The 26,063-nt window shown below is 38.3% G+C and overlaps 1 protein-coding gene across 10 annotated transcripts in view; it reads right to left on the minus strand.

Annotated features, from left to right (window-relative positions):
• Positions 1 to 24,730, minus strand: part of Pan3 (poly(A) specific ribonuclease subunit PAN3) — a 162,702-nt gene extending 137,972 nt beyond the window's left edge. For 7 of the 10 annotated variants that reach the window (XM_078016185.1, XM_078016184.1, XM_005317061.4 and 4 more), the window contains exon 1: positions 23,827 to 24,729. In XM_078016185.1, the coding sequence (XP_077872311.1) occupies positions 23,827 to 24,256 (430 nt within the window). In that variant the 5' untranslated portion in view covers positions 24,257 to 24,729. Of the gene's footprint in view, positions 1 to 23,826 lie in introns of all 10 variants that reach the window. The other 3 variants (XM_005317060.4, XM_021730138.3, XM_078016186.1) reach the window with 3 other exon arrangements.
• Between the last annotated feature and the right edge of the window lie 1,333 nt (positions 24,731 to 26,063).

Below are 26,063 nucleotides of genomic sequence, written 5' to 3' on the forward strand. Positions count from 1 at the left end.
ATATTAAGAGGTGGGGTACTTAGGGGATTAAATCACAAGGATGGGAAGAATGTCCATATAAAAGATATGCAAGGAAATATGTTTATCCTATTAAATAAAAATTACAAGAGGCCATTGTTTTAGACTAAACTGTGGTCTTAAAATTCTAAAAATTAAAATGGAGTCACTTGTACTAACTTTCCTGACACCAGCAGAAACTAACCTGTTTATTTCCAGGATATCAGGATTATAGAGACAACAAAATTTCTGGATCAAGCCAATTTCAACTGGCATAATAATGAAGTTACCTGCCTTAATCCTTATACAAAAAATGTAACTTAAAGTAACTGGTGTTAACCAGTTGTTTTTCTATCATTCTGACTTGTGGTTCCTCTTTGAAATGATCAGTCTTTTTGTTTTTTTGTTCTGGTTTTCTTCAGACTTTTAATTATTTTTTAATTTTTACATTTACTTATTTATTCATGCATGCATGCATACAGTACTAGGGATTAAGGAGTACTTTCCCACTTAGCTATATCCGTGGCCCATTTTATTTTTTGAGACAGGGTCTCACTAAATTGCCAGAGCTAGCCTCCAACTTGTGATCCTCCTACCTTGGCCTCAACAGCTGGAATCAGTAGCTGGGATTATAGGTGTATGCCACCACATCCAGCTTTCTTCAGCTTTCCTATCTAAAAAAAACAAACCTCCCAATGAAGGTTAACCCAATGAATTCTTATTTTGTTTTAAGGAATAAAGTGCTATCCAAATCTAGAACTGAAAATAAAACCAACTTCAGATTAATCTAAATTGCTACAACTTTGTCCTTTGACAGCCTCTTCTATGTGAGGATGGAGCAACAATTTTTCTGAAACAGAACAGCCCTCACCAGCCAATGAACCTGGTAGCAACTTGATCTTGGACTTTCCAATCTCAGAACTGTAAGAAATAAATTTCTGTTCTTTATAAACTACCCAGTCTTAGGTGTTTTGTTATAGGTTCAGAAACTGGTACCAAGAAGTGGTAACAGTTCTAATATTTGCTTTTTATAAGGCAGAACTTTCGAGCAATAAACTCTGATGTTTGGGAGAAGAAAATTGAAGCAGAGTATGAGGCTGCTACATGGCTTATCTTCACTACTTCCAGTAAAGTGTAAGGAAAACAAGTTAAAGATAAAATTTATAATCAAAAGGGAAACAACCTAGATTTGGAAAATTTTTAGTTGGGCAGGTCACAAAAACTAAAAAGATGTGCTCTGAACAGAACACTAAGCAATTATTTTACAAGAAAATTAGTATGTATAAAAGGAAGCCAATTTTGCTTTTCATCCAGATAATGGAAGAACGACTTCAGTGACATTTTGGATATTTTCCCGACCCCCACTCCTATCACAATGCCAGAGTCTTGAGGTATTTGTTAATGGTATCTAGAGAGAGGTAATTACAATTAGATGAGGTTATGAGGATGAGGTCAACATGATAGCATCTTTTATAAGAACAGGAGGGCTGGGGTATAGTTCAGCTGTAGAGCACTTACCTAGCATGCTTGAGGCCCTGAGTTCCATTCCTAGCACTGTCAATTTTTTTAAAAGGAGGAAAAGAGGAGGAGGATCACTAACAAGATAATGCTCACTCTAAGTGATGCAATATAAATTTTTTAGTCTGACATTAGCAAGCCCTCAACAATCTGTTCTCAACTATCATACTACTATTTCCTAAAATGTCCTACGTTTCAGTCTCAGATCTACTTACTAGCTACAAAGTCTTAGGCAAATGCTTATAAAATGGAGATAATACAATCCATTATAAAATGAGAACCAAATCACCTCCCTGCAAATTTCAATGGAGAATTATTAAAAAACAATGCAAGTTCTTAAAAAAGTTTTTTGATTTTTGTTTTAAAGCCAGCCACTGTAGCACATGCCTATATTCCCAGCAACTCAATAGGCTTGTCATGCAGAGGGTTCACAAGTTCAAGGTCATCCTAGACAACTTAGTGAGTACCTGCTTCAAATGAAAAAGTCTGGGGCATAGCTAAGTGATACAGTGTGTGCCTACCAAGTGCAAAGCTATGGATTCAATCCCTAATACCACTGAAAAGACAGGAAGAGGAAGAGAAATATAGAAAAATTCTTTTTAAAACCTTGAGAATTGTACAACTGTTTAGATTGTAAATTTACAATTTAAAGGTATGTAAATAATATTTCAATGATGCTAATTCTCTTTTTAAAACTATTTTTTTTAGTTGTAGTTGGACAGAATAACTTTATTTTATTTATTTTTATGTGGTCTGAGGATTGAACCCAGGACCTTGCATATACTACATGAGCATTCTACCACTGAGCCATAACCCCAGTCTCAGAAGCTAATTCTTTTAATCCAGAGAAAAAAGGGATTATTTGATAAATGAATTAAAACAACCGGGTATCCATCTAAGGAAAAAAGTGAATACATTACACTGTTATTTCCAAAACATTAAAGATCACAGTCTAAAATAATAAGCACATATATCTCCTATTAAAATATCTTATAATAATAACATTATTTAACTACACTCTTCTGTCAAATTATATGCTCACTCTATTTTCTTCTTTCTTTCTTTCTCTCTTTCTCTCTTTCTCTCTTTCTTTCTTTCTCTTTCTTTCTTTCCTAGAGATTGAAGCCAGCCTTGCACATTCTAAGCACACACTCTGCCACTGAACTACACCACAAGCCCCTCACTTTATTCTTAAAAATAATCCTATACTTTACAATCTAGAAAAAATTCAATCCCTACACACACACCTGGGCTCCATATTCCAGACTGAGACATGATGAAAAAGAAGAAATACACAGAGTTAGACAGGAATACCAACTTTTTGCCACTTATTCTTTATATGATCTTGAGGGGGGGAAAAAAATTTCTTTGCTTCATCTAAAAAGGATGTAATTCTATCTCACAGAGTTGATAAAATTAACTCTGTGAGGTAGAAAAATTAAATGGATCAACCCATGCAAAGTACTTACCATCCTCTCATAGGTAATCATAAGTGCTTTTTCTCCCCTCTTCTCCAGAAAGTCTTCCCCAATTAAACTGTTAAAACCTCCACTTCTTGATAACATTGATATTGCTTGTTTTTTTTTTTGGGGGGGGGGAGAGTGTAATTCTTTTTGACATGTTTTATATTGCTATTTTCAATTCTTTAAGCCTTTATTCTTACATGCTTCTGTCTTATCTAACTATTTAAATTATCTGTAATTATACTATATTTGTATAATTTCATATACTTTATATCTTTCTGTATTCTTTAATCAATTTATTTTGATTCAACTTTCTTGAGAATAGGGGATTTTTGTTGTTCTTCCATTTTGTTTTTGTTGTGCTGGAATTGAACCTAGGGCCTTGGACATGTGAGGCAAGCTGTCTATCAACTGAGCTATATCCTCAGCCCCCGAGTACATTTTTTAAGTCAATAAAAAGATACAATAAATACTCGCCCAAACTTTATAAAATGCTTAATGAAAATGATATTTTACTGACTTTATTTTTTCAATGAGGATATTAAGACTCAGAGATGATGACAATAGAGCAAGTGCAGCCCCTCAGCCATCACCTGCACTGTCCTTTACTAGATTGTGAAATGGTAACAGACTGAGCAAGCACAGCTGATTGTGAGGCCTGCTTCAACAATATATTTAATCTAAGTCTCTTTTTCATCCTATGTAAAACAGAGAGATAATACCTACTTTTCTGGTTTGTTATGAGAATAACACAGTATACTGGCATACCTGGATAATATAAGATGCCCATCAAATGGTTAGTTATTAAAGTTATCATCTGTATCCATTTATTATTTGTTCATAAAAATCTATTCTTTCTGATGAAACAATAACAAAAAGAAAAATGTACCAGGCACAGAGCACATGCCTATAAACCCAGCTACTTGGGAGGCTGTGGCAGGAGGATCACAAGTTCAAGGCCTGTCTGAGGAACTGAGAGACCTTGTCTAAAAAGAGAAAGTAAAAAAGGCCTGGGGATAGTAGCTTTGTGGTAGTTTGATGATGTGCCCTAGGGTTGAATTCCCCAAATGGAAAAGAAGAAAAAAGAAAGAAAGAAATGTACTAGGAGCAATATTCCATATAATTTTCTTTCTTAAATTTTTAATATAAATGGTGAAAAAGTAGACTACTACATTTTACCCACCTGTTATAAAACTCACAGGATTTGTTCTGAAAAAGACTCAACCCCAAAGTAGGTGGCTAAGCAAGACATTTTTCTGTTTGAAGAGCTGGACTTCTCTAAAAGCTCACAAACAAAAAGACCAAGAGAACTATAAGAAAACAGTAATATATGCCTGCACTACATTTCTAGCCCTTATGACAAACTGTGAAGAGTCATAAAGGGACCAGGTCCATATCTTCAATTCTCTACTTAAGTCTGAATCATCCTAACCAACATTGCTGACAAGCAGAAAAAAGTGAGATCCTAGTAATAGAGAGCATCAATCATGAGTCAAATGTATTAGGCATATTTACTTATGAAGAGGATGAAATACCTGGAGTTAGACAGGAACGCCAACTTTTGCCACTAACTAACTACATGAGACATTTAGATAAATGTCTGAAGAGACAGATGTACTAAATACCCTGATCTGATCATTATACAAGGTACACATATATTGCAATGTCAAACCATACTCCAGTAATATATATAATTACCATGTGTCAATTAAAGATAAAATATAGGGCCTGAGTGTATGCCTCAGCGATACAATACTCGATTAGTGTGTGTGAGACCTACAGCTTGATCCTTAGCACTAACAGAGAAAATAAAGGGGGAGTGGTGTGAATTTGAATAGGTACAAAGAGAGAACATGTAAAATGAGAACCTGGGATGATGTTTCTACAAACAAAGCAATGGCAAAGACTGCCAGCAAACTATCAAAAGTTAGGTCAGGTTCTCTTTCACAAAGAATAGATTCTCCCTCACAGCCCTCAGAAGAAGGCAATCCAGTCCACAGCTTGATAGCAGATTTCTAGCTTCCCAAATTTTGAGAGAATAAATTTCTATCCTTTATCCCCCACAAAAGATGCAACACAGGTATACCATTAAAAAAAAAAAAGTTAAATGGAAATTAATAGTCAAGAGAAAACCCAGAGGCAGATACTATACCAAAGGGGTTTTGGGGGGTGTGAAGGGTGAGGAGGGTATTTCCAGGAAAACAGGAGAGAAATCAGTGGATTCAATTAAGTAGGAAGGAGGAGGGAAGGGGAAAGGGAGGAAGAGTAGAATGAAATTGACCAAACTATCCTATATACATATATGAATATACCACAGTGAATTTCATTCACCTTTATGTGTATTTATAAAATACTAATTTAAAAAACAAAACCATAAATAATAAAAGATAGATCAAGAGAGGAGAAGAAAGGGAAAATGGGAGGAGAGAGGAAGAGAGGGAAAGTACTGGGGACTGAATTAGAGCAAATTATATTTCATGTTTGTGTAATTATGTCAAAATGAACCCTAATATTATGTATGTATAACTATAATGTACTAATTTTAAAAATAAAAAAAAGAGAAAGACAAAGAAAACAGGCAAGGTGGCACAAGCCTGTAAGCCCTGCTACTTGAGATGCTAAAACAGAAGGATCACAAGTTTGAGGCCATATGGAAGACATTAGCAAGACCTAGTCTCAAATTAAATTAAAAAGAACTGGGGATTAACTCAGTGATAAAGTACTTGCCCGGCATGTACAAAGCCTTGGGTTCAATACTAAGGTGCTAGGGGAAAAAAATATACTTTAAAAAAAAAAACTGTTCGCTTAGTACTAGAGTGTGTTCTCCATAGTGTATTAGAAGCTTGATCTAATGTGTGGTGTTATTAAAAAGTGGTGAAACCTTTAAAAGGTAGAACCTAATAGAGGATGACTTGCTCACTGAGGGTACTGCCCTCAGACGGAATTAAAGTAATTCCTATGGGACCTTGGATTAGTCTCATGATAAGGCTACTATTAAAGAGCAAGATTAGTACCTCTCTGCTCTTTGGCTTCCTGTCTTGCCTTGTGATCTCTCTTTCTCTCAAATGAACTACTGCTTCAATGCCTTCAGCCATATGATACAGCACCATACTATTAGACATTCGGCCTCCCAAACTGAGGACTAAATAAGCCTCTTTTCTTTATAAAGTACCTAGCCACAGGTATTTTGTTATAGTAATGCAAAACAGAGTAACATACCTAATAAAATAAGATACCAATTTGTTATAACAAAAATACTTCCTAGAACTAAATTCTTCAGAGAAATCATAGGTTTTCCTGTATGGTACACTGAAACCATGACATCATCAACACAGATTTTTAGAATACTTTTTTACTCATCCTCAATAAAGAACAGAACATAATATTAAAACACAACCTGAGGGCTGGGATATACCTCAGTTGGTAGAGTGCTTGGCTTGCATGCAAAAGGCTCTGGATTCTAATCTCCAGCACCACAAAAAAAAAAAAAAAAAGAAGAAGAAAAAAGAAAAACCCACACAATCTGAGATAATTTCATAGAGCTAACAATACAGTTCAAGTACTTAGTTTTCTAGTAATCGAAATCTAGGGGGCTGGGGATGTGGCTCAAGCGGTAGCGCGCTCGCCTGGCATGCGTGCGGCCCGGGTTCGATCCTCAGCACCACATACCAACAAAGATGTTGAGTCCGCCGAAAACTAAAAAAATAAATACTTAAAAAATTCTCAAAAAAAAAAATGTAGTAATAGAGATCAAGGTTTATTAAAAAAAAAAAAAAGAAAGAAAGAAAGAAATCTGGGCTGGGGATGTGGCTCAAGCGGTAGCGCGCTCGCCTGGCATGCGTGCGGCCCGGGTTCGATCCTCAGCACCACATACCAACAAAGATGTTGTGTCTGCCGAGAACTAAAAAATACATATTAAAAATTCTCGCTCTCTAAAAAAAAAAAAGAAGAAGAAGAAAGAAATCTGACTAGACCAATCTTTCTCTCTTAAACTCTCATCTCATCCTGCTGCTCTGAAACATTTGTTCCTGGATATGTCAGATAGATTAGACAAATACACAGGAAAAGAAAATACATAGGTAAAATCATACCCACAACCATTTATAGGTAGTTTTATATGCATGACCTTAACAAACCTTTCAGATACGCATGATTATCACTCATTGTAATGAAGTGTCAGAGACGAGATTTGAAATCTGAACAGTTTTACCTCAAAGGCTTCAGAAACCACCACAGAACATTCCTCTTAGTTGTTTCTAAACTCCTGACTCACATTTCCAAATGCCTATTACTAAATGTCCCTAACTAGATATGTGACACTTGCTTTTTTTTTTTTTTTTTTTGGTGGTGGTGGTGCTGGGGATTGAACCCAGGGCTTTGTGCATGCGAAGCAAGCACTCTACCAACTGAGCTATCTCCCCAGCAGCCCCTGTGACTCATACTTCTAACCTAAAAACTCACAATTATATTTACTTCTTTCTCTCCCTCAGCAATCCCCCACCCCCATCAAGTAGTTACATCACCAGATCTCTCAAATGTGCTTCCAATAATTAATTTCCACTGCCCTTAACCAAGTCCTTCACATTTCTCTCTTCAACTGTTTTAAGATAGCTCCAAATGGTTTTCCCATCTCCATCCTTAGATGGCAAAAAACAAAAAAACTAAATTTTTAAAGCCACTACAGTTTATCTTTTTAAAACATATTTTAATCAAAGTACTTATTACTTTGCCTAGAAAAGCCTTCACATTGTGGCCATAATCTATCATCTGGCACCACTCTCCATAATATAGCCTATTCTCTTGCCACATAGATAACTAGAGAACAAAACCATGGACAATGCAGAGTCAATCATCTGCATAAATTAGCAGACCTACAGAGAGGAAAGTAGAAATTTTAAAAACTGCAGTCTTTCTGGCAAACTGACCCTTATGGAAGTTGTCACACCTTTTCACCAAGATAGCCACAGCAATACCTCTAGTAAGAATTTAAAAAGAAAAGAAAAATCCTAATCAACTGAAACCCATCTGTTCCACTGGAGTATATGCAGTACATGGTTTTCAGCTTTAAAAAAAAAAAAAAATTAAGATATCCTTCATTATTTGGTCTTTTCAATCAGAAAGGAACTGCAGTGCAGCAAGATTTCTGGCAAAACAGCTGGTTCTAATAATAATGAACACTATAGGCCTTGTAAGATGAATCTGCCATAAACTTGACAACAAACAAATTGGGCTCCTGTGTAAAGCTATTTAGCACTTTTAAATTTAAATATTTAAAAATTTGAATATTTCCTTAAAAAAAAGTCTTCCAATAAAAGACAGCTTTAGTTTGGAATATATCCCAAGATTACTGCTATATTATTAATTTTTTCCTACACAATCAAAAGTTGCAAATAAAGAAATAAATGTTTTGAAAAGTTTTCCATTGTTCTTGTTTTCTCAGAAAAGCAGCTTGGAAGTTAATACTGGAGAGAGAAAATTTTATTTTTAAAACCAGCTTACTTGTCATGTAAGTATCAGCTTAAGATCATCCAAACCCATGGTTCACAGAAAACTGAGGAGAATATTAATAGTGAATTATGGAGAAACTGTACAGCAAAGTGCATGCATTCCCAATTCTTTTGCTAGATCCTATAATAAACTAACCACTGGCCTTTTTTGTTTGTTTCATTCTTCCCTCATGATTATTAAAGACTTAATTTAAAAATAAAAACAATTTAGAAATATAAAATGAAAGTCTCCCATAACACCAACACAGAAATAACTGATTAACAACTCAGTATGCATTTCTTTAGGTCTTCTTATATCTTTTATTCATTGTTTTATTAAAACTTTATAGTTATATATGTAGTTAGGTTCATCCCAACAAACTCATATGTTCATCTTATACATCTTTTAAAACAGCATATTTTGCATACTATTTTGTAACTCCTCCCCCCACCTTCCATTTAGCATTATATCTTAAGCATTTTTTATTATCAGAACAGAAAGCTATAACTTATTCTAACTGCTGTATGGTAACCTACTATATAGATGACTGTTAAAAGGAATTTTACTGTCCTCAACTTTTCATTACCTCAGATCAGCTGCAATAAAAAAACTTGCATGTATATACTGTATTTCTCTAGGATAAGTTTAAACATGAAATTATGTCAATGGATGTGAATACTTTAAGTTTTAATGAATTATGACCTCTATAGAGGTCAGAGCAGCATAAATTCATATGAAGAATGTATTAGGCAGGGGCTCAGTGATACAACACAAGTTTAGCATATGCAGCATGGGTTCAACCTTCAGTGCCTTTTCCCCTTATACCCACAAATCACTAAGTAGCAGTAATCTTTTTACTCTTATCCACTTGAGATGTGAAAAAAAAAATGTTTGTTTTAATCTAATTTCAACTTTTATACACCTGCTATAGTTCAATGTTGACTATTCTCTAAAGGCCCAAGTGTTAAAAAGTCTTAGTCCCCAGGGTGGTGTGGACCTTAAGGTGGTAATAGGGCCTATTAGGACGTCTTTGGGAAAAGAAAGAGAACTTTGAGAACTTTAAAAACTTTAATAACTGAAACTCTTGTGTCTTCCTCTTTCACCTTTGCTTGCTAACTCTTGATGTAAGCTGTCTTGCTCTGTCAAGCACTGCCATCACAATATGCTGACTTTCCACAGGCCCAGAGACCATGAATCACTGACTGGAACCTCCAAAACTATAAACCAAAATAAACCTTTTCTCTTTATAAGCCAATTACCTCAATATTTCATTAATGAAATGAAATGCTAGTGTGATGTTTATGGGTCATTTTATTTCTTCTGTAAATAACCAAAGATTTGTAAAGGGTCATCATCTTTTTAAATGGGGCATTTATCTTTAGCTCCTCAGTGACCTTACTGTTACAATAGTGGCTAACTTGAATAATCTAGCAAAGAATGGATAAACACCTCAGATAATTCTAGTAGGATATGCTGTATTAGAACAAGGAATGTTTACCTTCTATTCTCAATACATTAGAAAGAGCATAGACTTTGAAGTAAAACAATTTAAATCCTCAATACCAATATGACTTTGAGAAATTACTTAGCCTTTAAGTGACAGTAATAGTTATAAGTATTAAATGATAGGAATAGTTACATATTTTATGCCTGGCATACAAGAAGAACCCAAATGTTATTTACCTAGTCTTTCTTCAACGAGGGAGAAAAAAAGGGGCTTACTGGTTGATCAATAAACATTTGTATTTCCAAAGTTTTAATAGATCATATTTTTTTATAACCTCACCCAGTTCGATGGCTTTAAATGCTATGTGTTATTGGTTCAGATATGAGGCTCATTTATGAGACAATGCAAGAAAGCTTAGAAATGAAATGTTAGGGTTATAAGAGATCTAACCTAATCAGTGCACTAAGTCCCTGATAGGGATCAACTGAGTGGTAACTGTAGGCAGGTAGGGTATAGCTTAAGGAGGTGGGACCTGGGGGTGTCCCTTTAAGACTTATTTTTGTCCTTGTATAGTGGAGCTCTCTCTCTCTGCTTCTTCTTTTTTTGGGCACAATATCTTTATTTTGATTATTTATTTTTATGTGGTACTGAGGATTGAACCCAGGGTCTCACACATGCGAGGCAGGCGCTCTACCACAGCTCTCTCTACTAAGCCACAACCCCAGCTCTCTCTGCTTCTTGATCATGCCATGTCCTGTCCTGGCCTGCTTTCCTCTACCACACCCTTCCACCATGAAGTGCCTTTCCTCCAGCCCAGAGGAATAGAGGACTGTGACTCCTGAAACCCTGAGCCCCAAAATAAACTTTTCCTTCTTAATTTTTCTTGTCAGGTCTTTTGGTCACAGCAGTAAAAAAAAAAAAAAAAAAAAGCTGTCTAACACCATGCAAACACTGACTTGAGTTTCTATCTTTTATTCGCTAAATTCCTCAAGAACTCCAAATGCCTCAAAATCTCCATTTGAATGTCTAATATATATATCTCAAAAGTAACCTGTTCAAGCTGGGCACAGTGACACACCCCTTTAATTCCAGTGACTTGGGAGGCTAAGGTCAACAACACTGCAAGTTTTAGACCAACCTCACTATTTAGCAAGGCTCTAAGATTCTGTATCAAAAATAAAAACAAATAAAAAGAGCTAGGGATATAGCTCAGCAGTAAAGCACCCTAGGTTCAATTCCCAGTACCAAAAAAAAAAAAAGAAAAAAGTAACCTGTTCAAAACTTCACTCCTGATCTTCTCTCCCATGTCTGCTCTTTCTGTAGCTTTTCCCATCTCAGATGATGCTAACTCTATCCATCCTTCTACTTCCTTGAAACCCAATCAACTCTTCTGATGATCTATATCCAACATGAAGTTACATTGATTGGTTATAACTGTAAAAGTATCCAGAATCTGACTAGTTTTAGTACTTACACTGCTATCTCCTGCTAAGCTAGACTACTGCAAACAATTTTCTAAATTCTCTCCTGCCCTCTCTCACCAAAGAACCCTTTTAAAATCTAAGTAAGGCTGGGTGCAGAGGCACATACCAATAATCTCAGCAGCTGAGGAGGCTGAGACAGAGGGATTCCAAGTTCTAAGCCAGCCTCAGCAACAGAGTGAGGCCCTAAGCAACTTAGTGAGAACCTGTCTCTAAATAAAATAAACATTACAAGGGGCAGGGTGGAGGAGCTGGGGATGTGACTTGGTGGTTAAGTGCCCCTGGGCTCAATCCCTGATACCAAAAAAACAGATTAAAAAACCTAAGTCAGATCAGATCACTTCCTTTGACTGAAAATAAAAGCAGAAGTCTTAACTCTTCCCCCTTCTTCACTCCACATCAAATTGTCTCTAACCTTCTAAATGCACCAGGCATTCCCCATCTCTAATATCATTGCTCCAGCTATTCCCTCTGCCTAAGATAATCTTTTTCCTCTTAACTAGCTTAGCTCTCTTCCTTCCAGTTTACATTCAAATAGTTCCATCAATGAAGCTCATCCTGATCTCACTATTTATTAATGTACCAACTCAACCTTACTTCTACATCCTCATTGCCTCTTACTCAATCCTATTTCCTTTTTCACAGGACATCATCTTCCAACATACTATAAAATTAATGGAGTTATGTTTATAGTGTCTGCCATACTCACTAAATGTAATGTCTGCGAAGGAAAGATGCTTTAATCTATTTTATTTTGCCTAATACCTAAATAGTAACTAACATACACACCAATAAATGTTTATTAATTAAGTGAATAAAGATGGGCATGGTGGCACACTCCTACAATGTCCTAAAGAAGGAAGATCACAAGTTAGATGCCAGTCTGGACAACTTATCAAGACCCAGTCTCAAAATTTTTAAAAATAAAAAAGGGTGGGGATGCAGTTTGATGAGTTCAATTCCCAATTATCGCAAAAATAAAATAAATGAACGAATGACTCCCCATTTGTTTTTTAAAGACATTATCTGTATATATGAAATATTCTTATGATATATAAATGAGCACCTTACTTAAATTTTTCTTCAAAAGCTGCCTTGCTAATTTTTCCAAGCTTTGGGACCTGGGAGAAGATACCGTGTCCCATCTTTGTCAAGAATACTCTTCTTCAGAGACGGCTGATATACTGCTAGAGTCTAAAAACTTTATGAAAGATCACTTATGCAATTCAAAAGGCTCTAGGCTAGGGATGCAGTTCAGTGATAGAGCACATGCTCTGCATGCACAATGCCCTGGTTCAATCCATAGCATTAAAAAATAAAGTCTCATTCCACTTTTGTGTCCCCCCCCCAATTTCCTCAAGTATTGCAAGCAGATTCAAACAGCAATATTAAGACAGGTTTATGAACAGGTGAGCCAAATAAGAAAGTTAAACCAAATGATACATAAAGTCCTTTCCAATTTTATCCAGCTTTATTTGTGCTTGAAGGTATCAAGAATGTAGATCAATAATGAAAGACAAATAACCAATAATATTACATACATAAACAAAATTCCCCAGCAACTACTAGACTATTTACAAATACTATAAAGTTACAAAAGATATGATTTACCTAACTATCTCTAGACATGTAAACTATGGTAGGAGGGGGTCTTTCTGCCATAGTTACAATATGAACAAATATTTTAAATATCTTATTTTTAGCCAATGGTAAATAAAATGCACAGACTGTCTTAACATACCAAGTTTGAACCATGTTACTGAATATTCTGTAAGCTCCCTAAGATACTATATGTTGTATATTTGTATATTTTTACTTACAAATAAGTGTATATAATGTATTAAGACATAACAACTTGGGGCCATCATTTGTAATAGTAAGACAGGGGTTGAGGGAGTACATCTCAGTGGTGGAGTGCTTGCCTACCAGGGGCAAGGCCCTGGATTCACTGTCCAGCAAAACAACAACAAAAAGAATCTAAATACTCACCATATAAACCTGGTGACACAAACATGCAATGGAACATTATGCAGCCACAGGAAAAGAGAATAAGACAGTTCTTAATTTTTTCCTATGTAAAAGTGGAACAAAATATAAGCAATTAGGAAAAAAAAATTCAAAATGCATTAGGCTTCCATGTGTGTACTCACACATGTATGTACATGTGTGTCAATATGTACTAGAGGTCCAAAAATAAAAACACATGAATGATAGTATAGATAGAAAACATTCTTGAGTTGGACACAAGTATACGCCTAATTACTGGGGAGGCTAATGCAGGAGGATTATAAGTTTAAAGACAGCCTAGGCAACTTACGGAGATCCTAACTCAAAATAAAATTTAAAAAAATAAAAGGAAGGCTAGGAATACAACTCAGTGGCACAACACACCCCTGAGTTCAATTCTCTGTACAATTCCACCAACAACAACAACAGAAAGTGAATATTTTTTAAAAGGATAGGAATTAAACTAAAAAGAGTAACTGCTTTTAAAGAAAGGAACCAGGAAACTTGGGAGGAAAGGAGACTATTTTCCCCTCTGTATTCTTCTATGCTATTTAAATTCTTAACTTATGTATTACAATTTTAATTTAAAAAATAAGATATTGTTCACACTTTTCTAAAGCTGAACTTTTTCATCTTAAAAATATGATTAAAAGCAAGCTTTAAAAAATTAGGGACAAGGGGTAAGGTTGTGGCTCAAAGGTAGACGCTTCCCTAGCACGTGTGAGGCACTGGGTTCGATTCTCAGCACCATATATAAATGAATAAATAAAATAACGGTCCATCAACAACTAAAAAATTGTCAAAAAAAAAAAAACTAGGGACGATATTTTTTAAAGAAAAGGTAATATACCAAAAGAGACGTCAAAAAAAGGAGGAGTTTGTTTTATTTTTTTTAATGAAGAGGACTATTATCTACATGCTAATTAACTCAGTCAAAACTAGTGATTAATATGCCCTTATCTACATACTGATATTAATCTGCTGAGTAGTCAGTATTTCCAAAAGTTGTAAAGAGGAAGAAGGGAATAATTTCAAAGATTAAATATGAAATAATTTGTATTCTAGAACATAAACATCTTAAAAACACAGAAACCATTTAGAGCCAAAGGGATTTTGAATATCATGTATTCCATATTCCATTCTCCTTTTTTACAGGTAAAGAAATGTATTTCCACATAGACCAAATGAGTAGTCCAAGGCCACAAAGTTATTGTATAAGACAAAGCACTAAAATAAAATCCCAAAACCTTCAGTCCAATACTAATTCCTATATGCTAAAAGGATACACAAATACTAGATGTATTAATTTGTCAACAAATATAAAGTAACAGCTCATCAAATATTTTATCATATTCTAATGTGGATTATTAAACTATAAACACAATATAAAGTATGCTAACATGGAAAAACATATGAGAAATGCTACAAAACTCATGTGTGTCCAGACTGAATTCTGTTTCCCCAAAATTCCTACATGAATCCCTAACCACCAATGTGACTGTATTTGGAGATAAGATCTTCAAGAGATAATAAAAGTTAAATGAAGTCATAAGGGTGGGAACCTAATCCAAGAAGCCTGGTGCCCTTATCAGAAGAGGAAAGAGGAAACATAAGCACCCTGCTCTGTGAGTGCAACATGAAAGGCCACGTAAAGATAAGATGAAGCTCTGCAAGCCAAGAGAGCCCTCACCAAGAACTCAATTTCCCAGCACCTTGAACAGGGACTTCCATCCTACCAACTAAGAAAGATATTTTGGGCCTGGCTAGGTGGTAGCACATGCCTGTAATCCCAGCAGCTCGGAAGGCTGATGAGGCAAGAGTATCTCAAGTTCAAAGCCAGCCTCAGCAACAGCAAGGCACTAAGCAACTCAGTGAGACCCTGTCTCTAAATAAAATACAAAATATAGCTGAGGATGTGGCACAGTGGTCAAATGCTCCTGAGTTCAATTCCTGGTAACCTCCTCTTCCCCGCCCTGCCCAGCAAAAAAAAAAGGTGTTTTGGTTTGCTTTTGGCAATCATTTATCTTATAAAAGAGTCACTTCAAATGTACTTTCATGAAGAGAAATACATTACCTGGACTTATGTTATATCCCCTCCTTAGTTTTCCTCATAAAACTTATTAAGACCTATTATTATCTTATACATGTATGTTTCCCACAAGATCAATTAGGGTAGAATTCGTTTTGTTCACTATTCTCTTCCTTTCACCTAGATTAGAATTTATCACTCTATAAGCACATTAATAAGTGAAATAGATGGTATTATAAAATCTTTGTTATATATTTTGTATATTATAAAATAAAACTGTTTACACCTAGACCAACTATGCTAATGGAAAATTCTCAATACTTAACTTCTCACAAGTTGATACAGATGTGTGGAATGAAAAGGTTAGTCCTGGCTTAAAACCAGTTTTGCCACACGGTTGTTTCAAAGTTAGTATAATATGGACTTCAAGTTTTGCATGGCACTACTCTCTTCCACTTGTATAGACAACCACAACTTAATAACCTATATCTTATTTTACTGTTCTTTAACATTTGCTCTCAAAAGTTTGAGAAAGAAAGGAAATACAGAGGTTAAACACAGATTTATTATTAACAATATTCAATAACAGTAGCAACTTGGACTGAGACTATGTACCAGGCAATGCCTAATGGCATCTCATGAAATCTCACAGCAACTCTGAAGTAGGTACAATTATTATTATCACTTGGGGGTGAGGGATTCTGGGAATTGAACCCAAGGGCCTCATACATGCTAAAAACGCATCCTACAACTGAGCTACACCTGCAGCCCCAATCTCCATTTTTTTTTAAAGCAGCAAAGAGGTGTTTATTGAGAGCTAGTTTGGTCCTCCACGCACACAGCAACTGGTGACGCTGAGAAGCCCCGAGCCCAGGGTTTGCAGCAGTTTTATACACTCTTTGGGGAAGGCAGTGACTTCACATACATCATAGTATCTCTTAGCAAATCATCACACACCACGGGAAAATCAAACAATTCTTAACATTGATTAGCACATTCACTGGCAGAAACAAGTTGGGTAAGAGTAATTGGTTGGTAAAAGAGGGGGATTCATTTGAACTGATTGGTTTAAGCCACGAGGGAAGTGCGTGCTTAACTACATGGTTTCCCAACATGTTATCAAGCACCATAAACTACTGGGAAGGTCTTCTGACATCCCAGGTATTTTCCCTGTCTCATGCTGATTGGTGGCTGCTAGGGGGTTGTTATGGGTCCCCACCTAGCCTGACTGAGTCAGGAACATCTGGCTCCCCAGATCTCTCCTGTTATTTGTAGATAAACAACTCAGCAGGGTGGGTTTGTGCCTAGGAATGCTCTGTGGGTCTTTCCAAAGAAAGGATCACACTCCCTTCCTTGGACAGGCTTTGCTCTAAGGCTGGTTTTTCATTCCCCCCTTTGTCTGGAAACTTGGGAACTAATCATGGTTTCCTCAGTTGAGAGTCTATCTGGGCAGGCTTTACATCTTGGTAGAGTAAACGTAACCCTCAGGGGACAGTCTTCAACTTCCTAGACTCACTCAAAATCGGCCTCCTAGATCCAGCCTGACTGGCTTTACCTATCTACACTGTCTATTTCTGGCTTCATTCCCGCCTCCAATTTTAGGAACTCCTTATTGCTGTAAGAAGGGGCGACAGCTCATTCTGGCTACTTCAGAGGGCATCAAACATGAGGAGGATCCAGGACTTGGGGGACGACGTGGGGGATGTGAGTTCAAAGTCAGTCCAATCTCCATTTTTAAAATGAGAAATCTGAAACTTTAGAGTATTCCATCTAAGATATGTCTTTTTCCAAAGCTTTCACTACTAACCAAATTAGAGCGGTAAAAGAACCATATTTTGGTAAAATTAATTTATTGGTTTTCAAATAATGTTTCCAAAACATAAGCACTGACATAACAGATATTTTGGCTACTAAAAACTTTAATATTAAAGTTATTGTGAAAATCTAGCAAGTTGAAAATATTAAAATTTCATCAATAAAATGTCAAGAATCAACAATTCAAGCCAGGCAAAATTTTGCACACCTATAACTCCAGCCTCACAAGAGGCTAAAGCTGGAGGGTAGTAAGTTTGAGACCAGCCTGGGCAATATAGCAAAACCCTATCTCAAAAGAAAGAAAAACAACAACAAAACGAAAGAACAAGTCAGTTGAACACAATTCATATTTCAGCCTCGAAAACTCTCAAGTACAACAGAATATGAAATGTCAAAAATTAAAGTAAATGCCTTAATTTTTTAAATCAACTATTATTTCATAAACAGCAATCCTGAATGCCAGAATATTGCCAGGTCAACAGAAAAGCTAGAGTTAGAAAATGTAATATACCACATACATAAAAAGTAAGTAACAAATAAAGACAGAAAGTTCAAAAAGTACAAAAGTATAGTTCTCTTACAAGGCTGAAACATGATTGCAACTAAGTGTACTATGAAAAAGTCTTTGTGGTTCCATTTTCCAATGCTTGCACAGTTAATAATAAAATTTTCTCACTTCCAGAAATTTAGTTCAAATCTATGTGAAATACTAACAAAACAATTCTGCAAATGTGAAGTACTAAGGCAATCTTCAAAAACTTAAAAGCCTAGATATTAACAAGTTACCCAGTTTGAGTAGAGTGAAGAGTCTTATCCCACTAACATTCCTAATTCCAATACAAATAATAGTTGACCTTTTGGTAAACCAGAAATCTGTATTTCTCTATTAAAGTTGTTATCAATTAACCCAGTTAAAAATCAACATACAAGGAAATTAAAAACACAATTTTACAAATTTTAGCCATCACATTGGTTACAATTATAAGACAGAGAATGCCAAGTTTGAGGGAGAAAGGGAAGCAAGTGAAAATCATTAACTTCTAGAATGAGTGTAAATGTGGTATAATCATTTGAGAAAAGTTACTTGACATCATTTAATAGTGCTGAACCCTACTAGGCACATGAATCCTATTAAGGCCCAGAAATATTCCACTAATAAGTAATCCAAAGAAATGTGTAGACTTGCTCACCAAAATTCATGTAAGAAAATTCCTAATAGACAAAAACTGTAAACAATCTAAATGCTCACCAACAATAAAATAAGAAAATAAAATGTGGTACACTCATTCATACAATGTAACTCTATTCAGAAAGGAGATTAAAGAGGTTGTTCCTAAAAAACAACATGAACGTATCTCAAGCATTTGTTGAAAGCAGCTCACTTATGACTACATACTATATTATTCCACTGACAGAAAGTTCAAAAAGTACAAAATTAGTCTGTAATGCTAAAAATCGGTATAGTGGTTACCTTTGGGAAAGGGTAGTGAGAGGACAAAGAACAGAACTTTGAGGGATACTGATTAAGTTCCATTTCTTGATCTCATTGCTACTTATATGGTACATGTTGTCTTATGAAAATCCTAAGAATTTATCTAGGTGTGTGCTCTGGTTTTATTATGACCCCTAAAGTTCACATATTGGAAACTTATTCTGCAATGTAACAGTATTGGAAAGTAGAGCCTAGTAAGAGGTGATTAGGTCAAGTGGGCTGTTCCCTCATAAACAGATTAATGTCCTCATCTTGAGAGTGGACTGGTTATTTCAAGAGTGGATTTGTTACAACAATGAGTTCAGTCAGCTTGCTCTCTTGCCCTTCCACTTTCTGCCATGGGATGACACACACAAGGACTTCATCAATGCTGGTACCTGGGCATCCCAGCCTCAAGAATAGTGAAAAATAAATTGTCTTTATAAATTACTTGAGTCTGTGGTATTCGGTTATAGTAACACAAAACATACTGAGAAAACTGGCAAGGAAAGTGGAGCTGTTGCTATAACAACTACCTGAAAATGTGGAAGCAGCTCTGGAACTGGATAATGGGTAGAGAGAGGCTGGAATAGATTTGAAATGAATTCTGGAAATAGCCTGTACTACTGTGAACAGAACGTTAAGGCCAATTTTGGTGAGGGCTCAAAAGAAATTAGCTGTAGGAAAAGTCTGAGACTTCTTAAAAGTTATTTAAGAAGTTATACTAAGAATGCTCATGGAAATATAGATAGCAAAGGCAAATCTGATGAGATCTGGGCTAGAAATGAAGAACATAGTATTGAAAACTGGACTAGAGGCCCTCCAGTTACAAATTCAGGTCCTCCAAATTCACAAAGAATTTGGCTGAACTGTGTCCATGCCTGAGAGCTTTATGGAAGCAGTTTTAGAACAATGAACTAGGATATCAACAAAATATTGAAATAGCTACATGACTACTTTTAACTATACACAGTAAAATACAAGAGAAAAGAAATTACATAAAGATAGAATTATAATTACAAGAGAAACAGAACAAGATTTAGAAAATTCATAGCCTAATCAAGTTAAAGAATCAAAAGAGACGTTTAGGAATACAAACCAAGAACGTGGCCAAGCTACCCTTTGCAAAGATTAGTACAGATAGAAAGAGAAGGGGTTACAAAGATGACGACAGAATGACCCTATTATGGTTTAGATATTAAGTGTCCCCCAAAAACCATGTGTGAGACAATGCAAGATGGTTTAGAGGAGAAATTTTAGGGTTATGAGAGTCTTAACCCAATCAGTGAATTAATCTCCTCATGGGTGGTAACTGAGGGCGGGTAGGGTATGGCTAAAGGACTGGGTCCCTGGGAACATGCCTTTGTGGTATTTATTTGCATCTGAGAGTAGAGTCTCTCTCTGCTTCCTGATCATGATGTGAGCTGCTTCCTTTCACCAAGACGTTCTATCTCACCTCCAGCCACAAGGAGCTGGCTGCGTATGGACCAAGATGTCTGAAACTGTATGCCCTGAAATAAACTTTTCCTCCTTTACAATTGTCTGGTCAAATCTTTTAGTCAGAGGAGTGAGAAAACTACAACAGATCCCAAAAGCATTTCAAAGATCTCTGAAGCTTCCTCTCTCATCAAAGGCCCAGAGCTCTAAGGCAGAATGGTTTGGGGAACCTGGCCAGTGCAGCACCCTCCATAGGCTTGCTAACCTGAGTCACCTCAAGACTCTACTCCCAGCTCCCAGTAGCTGCTGCTCAAGCAAGCCCAGGTGCAGCTCATCTCTCCAGAATGTATAGGCTGTAAACCTTGGTGGTATCTATGTAGTACTATGTGTATATAAGGACACAGAGTGCAAGAGGAGTGGAGACATGGTGGTCTCCCCTAGAAAGGATGTTCCTAACAGCCTGGGGGCCCTGACAGAGTCTTGTGGTGGTGTCAGAGCCATCAGCAACCACCACTAGGACAACACCTAGTGAAGCAGCCCCAACATCACAAAACCATAAGGCCACCAGCATGCAACTGAGACAGTTGCAGGCAAGAGACTCCAACTGAGGAAAACTACTAGAACGACTGAGTCCAGCAAAGCCATGGGGGTGGGACTTCTTGAAAGCTCAATCCCCATTCCAAGACGGAGTCAAAGGAGATTATTCTCCAGTTTTAAGACTTAATGTTGTCGAGAGTGGCAGTACACACCCATAATCTCAACAGCTCAGGAGGCTGAAGCAAAAGATGACAAGTTCAAAGCCAGCCTCATCAATTTGGCGAGACTCTAAGTAACTTAGCAAGACCTTATCTCAAAATGAAATATAAAAAGGGATGAGAATTAAGCACCCCTGGATTCAATCCTTGGTACCAAAAAGAAAAAGATTTAATGTTGTTTTCCTTGTTAGGTTATGGACTTACTTGCAACCAGATACCACTTTCTACTTGCCTATTTCTCCCTTTTGAAATGAGAGTGTCTATCCTATGTTGTCCTACCACTGTTTTCTAAGTACATAATTTGTTAATTTCACAGGTTTAGGGCTGGAGAAGAATTCACCTCAGAATTCATGCACTGAGTGTCACCTATATCTGATTTAGATAAGACTCCAGACTTGGAACTTTTAAGTTGATGCTAGAATGAGTTAAGACGCTGGGGACTATTGACATGAAATGAATGCACTGTGCAGTGGAAGGATGTGAACCTGTAGGAGATCAGGGGCAGAATTCTATGGTTTGAAAGTGTCACTTAAAGTTCATGTGTTGGAAGGTGGGCTCCAATAAGACATGGTTAGGTCACAAGCGCTCTGGTCTCATGAATGAATTAATGTTGTTACTGAGGAACTGGATTAGTTATCAGGAATGGAACTGTTACAAAAGCAAGTTTCGGCACGCTCTTGCCCTTTTTGCCATAAAATTATGCAGCCTGATGGCCTTCACCGGATGCCAGCATCTTCATATTGGACTCCAGAACAGTGAAAATAAGTTTCTTTTCTTTATAAATTACCCATTCTATCATAGTCTCTTACAGCAACACAAAATGGCCCAAGACACTATTTTATACAGGTACTTCAAAGCCAAAACACACATACCTGAACATACAAGAGAGCCAGGAGACCAAACAAAACATTTCTGCAAGCACAACCAGCTTATTAGAGCAGATCTGCTATGACCACTCCGCTAAAGAAATACTGAAAATATCGACTTGTCTTAGTGGTGCTATAAGATCAGATCAGCAACTAAGAGAATTTTACTCTCCTAATAGCACTGCTTGTTAGAATGTGTTGTCTATGTTAATTGCCTCGTAAGTGAAGCCTACCTCAAAAATATAGTGTGAGAATACAGTAAATGGTAGCAAGTACACTATAAAGTGAACAAGTGAAAAATTCAAAATGGCCACTAACTTTACTTGCCACTCACTGATAAGAAGCAATTTTATCTCATCCAGAAGTTACACAATCTAGGTATTACTGATACCAAGAAACCTAACACAGAAAAGAGGAGCATCAACCAATCAAGTTAAATGCCACAGAATCCAAATACATAAACCAGGTATTTAATCAGATAACTGTTAAATGACTAAGTATTAATTTTAAAATGCCTTTTTCCCATTAACTGTCTATCCTCAAGACCCTATATTAACTCAATTAACTTCCTTTTCTAAGATAAGAAATGGTCACCGAATATACCTTCAGCTCCTATCTTCACCTGTTTATATCCTATCTGATCTTTTATGTCTCAACTCTATATTAATGTGGTAATAAGAAAACCCCAGAAATATCACCAGCATTTTTTTAAAATGCATCTTTCTGTGGATAGATACTGTTCGGTTTCAATGCTTATCAAACATTTCTCATAATCTCAACCACAACTCAGTCGCCCAGGAAAATTTTACCTTGAAAATGCAAAGTTGCTGCTCAAAAGTGATTAAAATTCCAGCAATAAAGTAGCCATTTCATAAGATATCTGAAGTTACAAATTTTTTAGCCTATCAATCTCACCAAATACACCTTCATTAAAGTCAAATCCATCATATGAAGAGACATGATCTTTAAAATACAAATCTCTTGAAAGATGCTTATTAAATAATCCTCACAGAATATATCATATCAAATTAACTTAAAAGTTTTTTTGTTTTTTTTTAAAAAAAGACAAATTTTTTTCTGCTGCCCAAGTTAAACTGCCATCAAGTTATTTCAAGATCTAAATGCTGTTCAGAATCCAAGAATATAGGTCTCCCGTTTGGCTTAGAAATGCTCAATATACAAATAAATAAAAAAGGAAAAATTAGCACCTCTCTTCTCTTTCACCCAAGCAATGGCACACATGCAAAAGCTGTGCAAAGAGGTCTCTCAAGGCACAAGGACGTGAGTTTGCTTGATGCAAAGTTGTGGAAAACAGGATCCTTACTAACGCCCAGTTAACTTATAGTTTTCAGGAAAACTACTGAAATACGGGTCTCGTGAAATTCCTAAACTCCCTACAAAGGCTACTGTTCGCTCCCTCTTCATCCTTAGAAAGCATTTCTTGCCTGGAAAACCCTTCTCCCGCAAGCCTTCTACAAACTTTTTCTGTCCTTTCGACCCATTTAAGCAAGACTTAAACCAGCCTCTCCCCACTACCCGGTACACACACCTCCCTCCCACTACCCGGTACACACACACACACACACACACACACACACACACACACTCACTCACACACTCACTCACTCACTCTAGGGAACCTCGACAACCCGGCAGACAGCACTCTGCACTGGCAAGCAAAACACATGTGCTTGCAAACCCAGCCCCTTTCCACACCCCCCGGAAACGACACCCCCTTTCTCACACTCGCACGCCACAGCCCATCCCCCTTCATCCCCGCCCCCACTCACATCACCCCAGTCCACCCACCCACGTTCCCAGGAACCTTGCCTCCCCTCGCTCCCGGGCTCGCCGTAGGCAGTGGGGAGGGGAAGCAGGAAAGGAGGAAGGAGGGCTCAGGCCTGGCCTAGGCCTCGCAGACGCCCCGAGAGGTGAGGGGGGGAACCGCAGGCCGGGCTCGGTTCCCCTCGGCAGCAGGGCCTCGTCCGGCCCTAGGCCTTCCCGGCGCCGCCGCCCGGAGGTGCAGGTGGCCCTCCCGCCCGGATATACTCACTTGCCAGCCGCGCTCCATCGAGTCCCCCGCCGCTGCCTCCTCCGCCAGCCGTAGCTCCGGGCCCCGGGCCCCCGAGATCCGGCTTCTTGGGCCCCGGGGGCGGGCCGGCTCCCCCGCCCGGGACGGCTCCAGGCGGAAAGCCGGCCACCGGCGCGCCCGCCAGAGCCAGGGGGACGCTGTTGCTATGGAGGCCGAGGCTCGGGGCAGCCCCGGCGGCCGGGTCCTCATGCAGGAACTGACACTCCTCCCCGTAGAAGCAAGTCTTATCCTTGGCGTAGTAGCGGCAGTACTTCAGCTTCACTCCCGCCGCCGCCCCGCCGGGGACACCCCCGACCCCCGGCGGGGCCACCACCGCCACTGCCGCCGCCAGCGAGGAGGAGGAAGGGGAGGCGGCGGCCGAGGGGGGCGGGAGGCCGCCGCCACTGTTCATGGCAACGCCGCAGCCTCGTCTTCCGCCGCCGCCGCTGCCGCCACCATAGACGGGGGAGGGAAGGAAGACGCTGCCGGTGCCAGATAAAAGCCTGGGCGGGTGGGTCTGTCCCGCTGCGGGAGCCGGAGCCGCCCGGGGAGAGGGGGGAGGGGAGAGGGAGGGAGGAGGGGGTAGGAAGGAGGGGAAGGGAGGGGGAGAGTTGGGATTCTCTCTCACTCACTCTCTCGTTCTCTTTTCTTAAAGGGGCCGCGCGGGACGACGGGGTGGGCGCGCGGACCCAGACGGGGACTTCGAGAGCGCGGGCTGGGGAAGAGGGTGCCGCGGTGGCGATCAGCTGAGGTGGGCGGAGGGGCCGATTTATTTTTAAATTCTGCCTGGGCTCGCTTTCTCGCACTCAGGTTCCTGCGAGTTGTTTATTCCATTTTCCTCTTCCTGAGACGGCCGTCGCTCCTGCGCGTGCGCGCCGAGGCGCGGTGGCTTGTGGGTAGCGGGAGCGCGAGGGGAAGCCTGGCCCGGCGCCGGGCCCCCCGGGGCATCCGCGAGCTGGCGGCAGTTGGACGCGCGGTCCTCGGTGGCGTTCCTGGATGCCTCTTGGGTGCTCAAGTTCTCACGAGACCGATAACTTCCTTTTCCGTATATCTTCTACTAATATAGCCAGGTGTTGTTCTTAATTGAAAAGATAAATTTGACAGAGCGTAACCTGCCGTTTGGGGAGGCTGCACTCAGGCATGGGGCCCCAGCCTTGGCGCGCTCTCACCAATATTTTATTCTGTTTGCCACATTTCCTCTTCCTCTTCCCTTTTTTCACAACCCCCCCACCTTTTTTCTCCCTCTCGAAGGTGATGAGATTACCTTAGCTTCTGGGCTCTTTTTCAAAAAACTAAGCCAAAAAAGGTTGATGTCGATCAAACCCCCTGCTCAGTGCGGCACCTGTTTTTTCTCAGTATTTATATTTCTCAAGGCCCTCGGTAAATTTTTATGAAAAATAAGATGCCACCTGGGACAACACTGCCTACATAGCACGGGAAGACTTCATTTACTAATGTACTAAATTGCTTTTCTCCAATCAGCCTAGTCTTGGTGATTTGAAATTCATTTTTAAAAGATAGTTTTGCCCTCTTCGATCTCTGTTTACTGTGTTTTTTAGAGGGGTGGGGGTGTTAAGGAATTATAATGAAGGGAAAATTAATTTTTAACAGTTTTGTTTCCGTAAAGATTTTCAAAGGCAGTTCACTTTGAAAGGGATAGTATTTAAGGAAACAAACAAAGTCACAGAAGAATGGATATAAGCAAAAAGGGGGAAAAGTGGATTCTGTAGATCACAAACTGGTAAGCCTGGTGACGTTACTTAGCTAAATTTGAAAAAGAATACTAATAACGTTGTTATGCCTTTCTGTTTAAAATAATTTACACGTATTTAAATATTCATTAGATATTTATTGATACCCATTACATATACCAGGAACTGTACTAGGAGCTGTGGAAGTAAGAGTGAACAAGGTGCAGTCTTACCTGAGTTCAAATGGCTGGTTACCTTCTAGTTGAGGAGGCATGAAGTACACCCATGATTGTAAACCAGTGTCTTAACTGTCTTATGGGCTAACCATATCACAATGGTTATTAGAGCATATTAAAAATGTTAGACTTCTGGAGAAAGTTGATATAGCAAGGATTAAGAACAATTTTGAATTCAGCCAGATCTGGGTTTGAAACTCAGTGTCTATATTCTGTACCTGTGCTTCTCTATTTAAATTGCTTCTCTGTACCTTAACTGTACAGCTGGGGTAAGTACCTACTTCATAATGTA

Source organism: Ictidomys tridecemlineatus, chromosome 6 (genome assembly GCF_052094955.1).
Source record: "Ictidomys tridecemlineatus isolate mIctTri1 chromosome 6, mIctTri1.hap1, whole genome shotgun sequence".
NCBI classification, from domain to species: Eukaryota; Metazoa; Chordata; class Mammalia; order Rodentia; family Sciuridae; genus Ictidomys; species Ictidomys tridecemlineatus.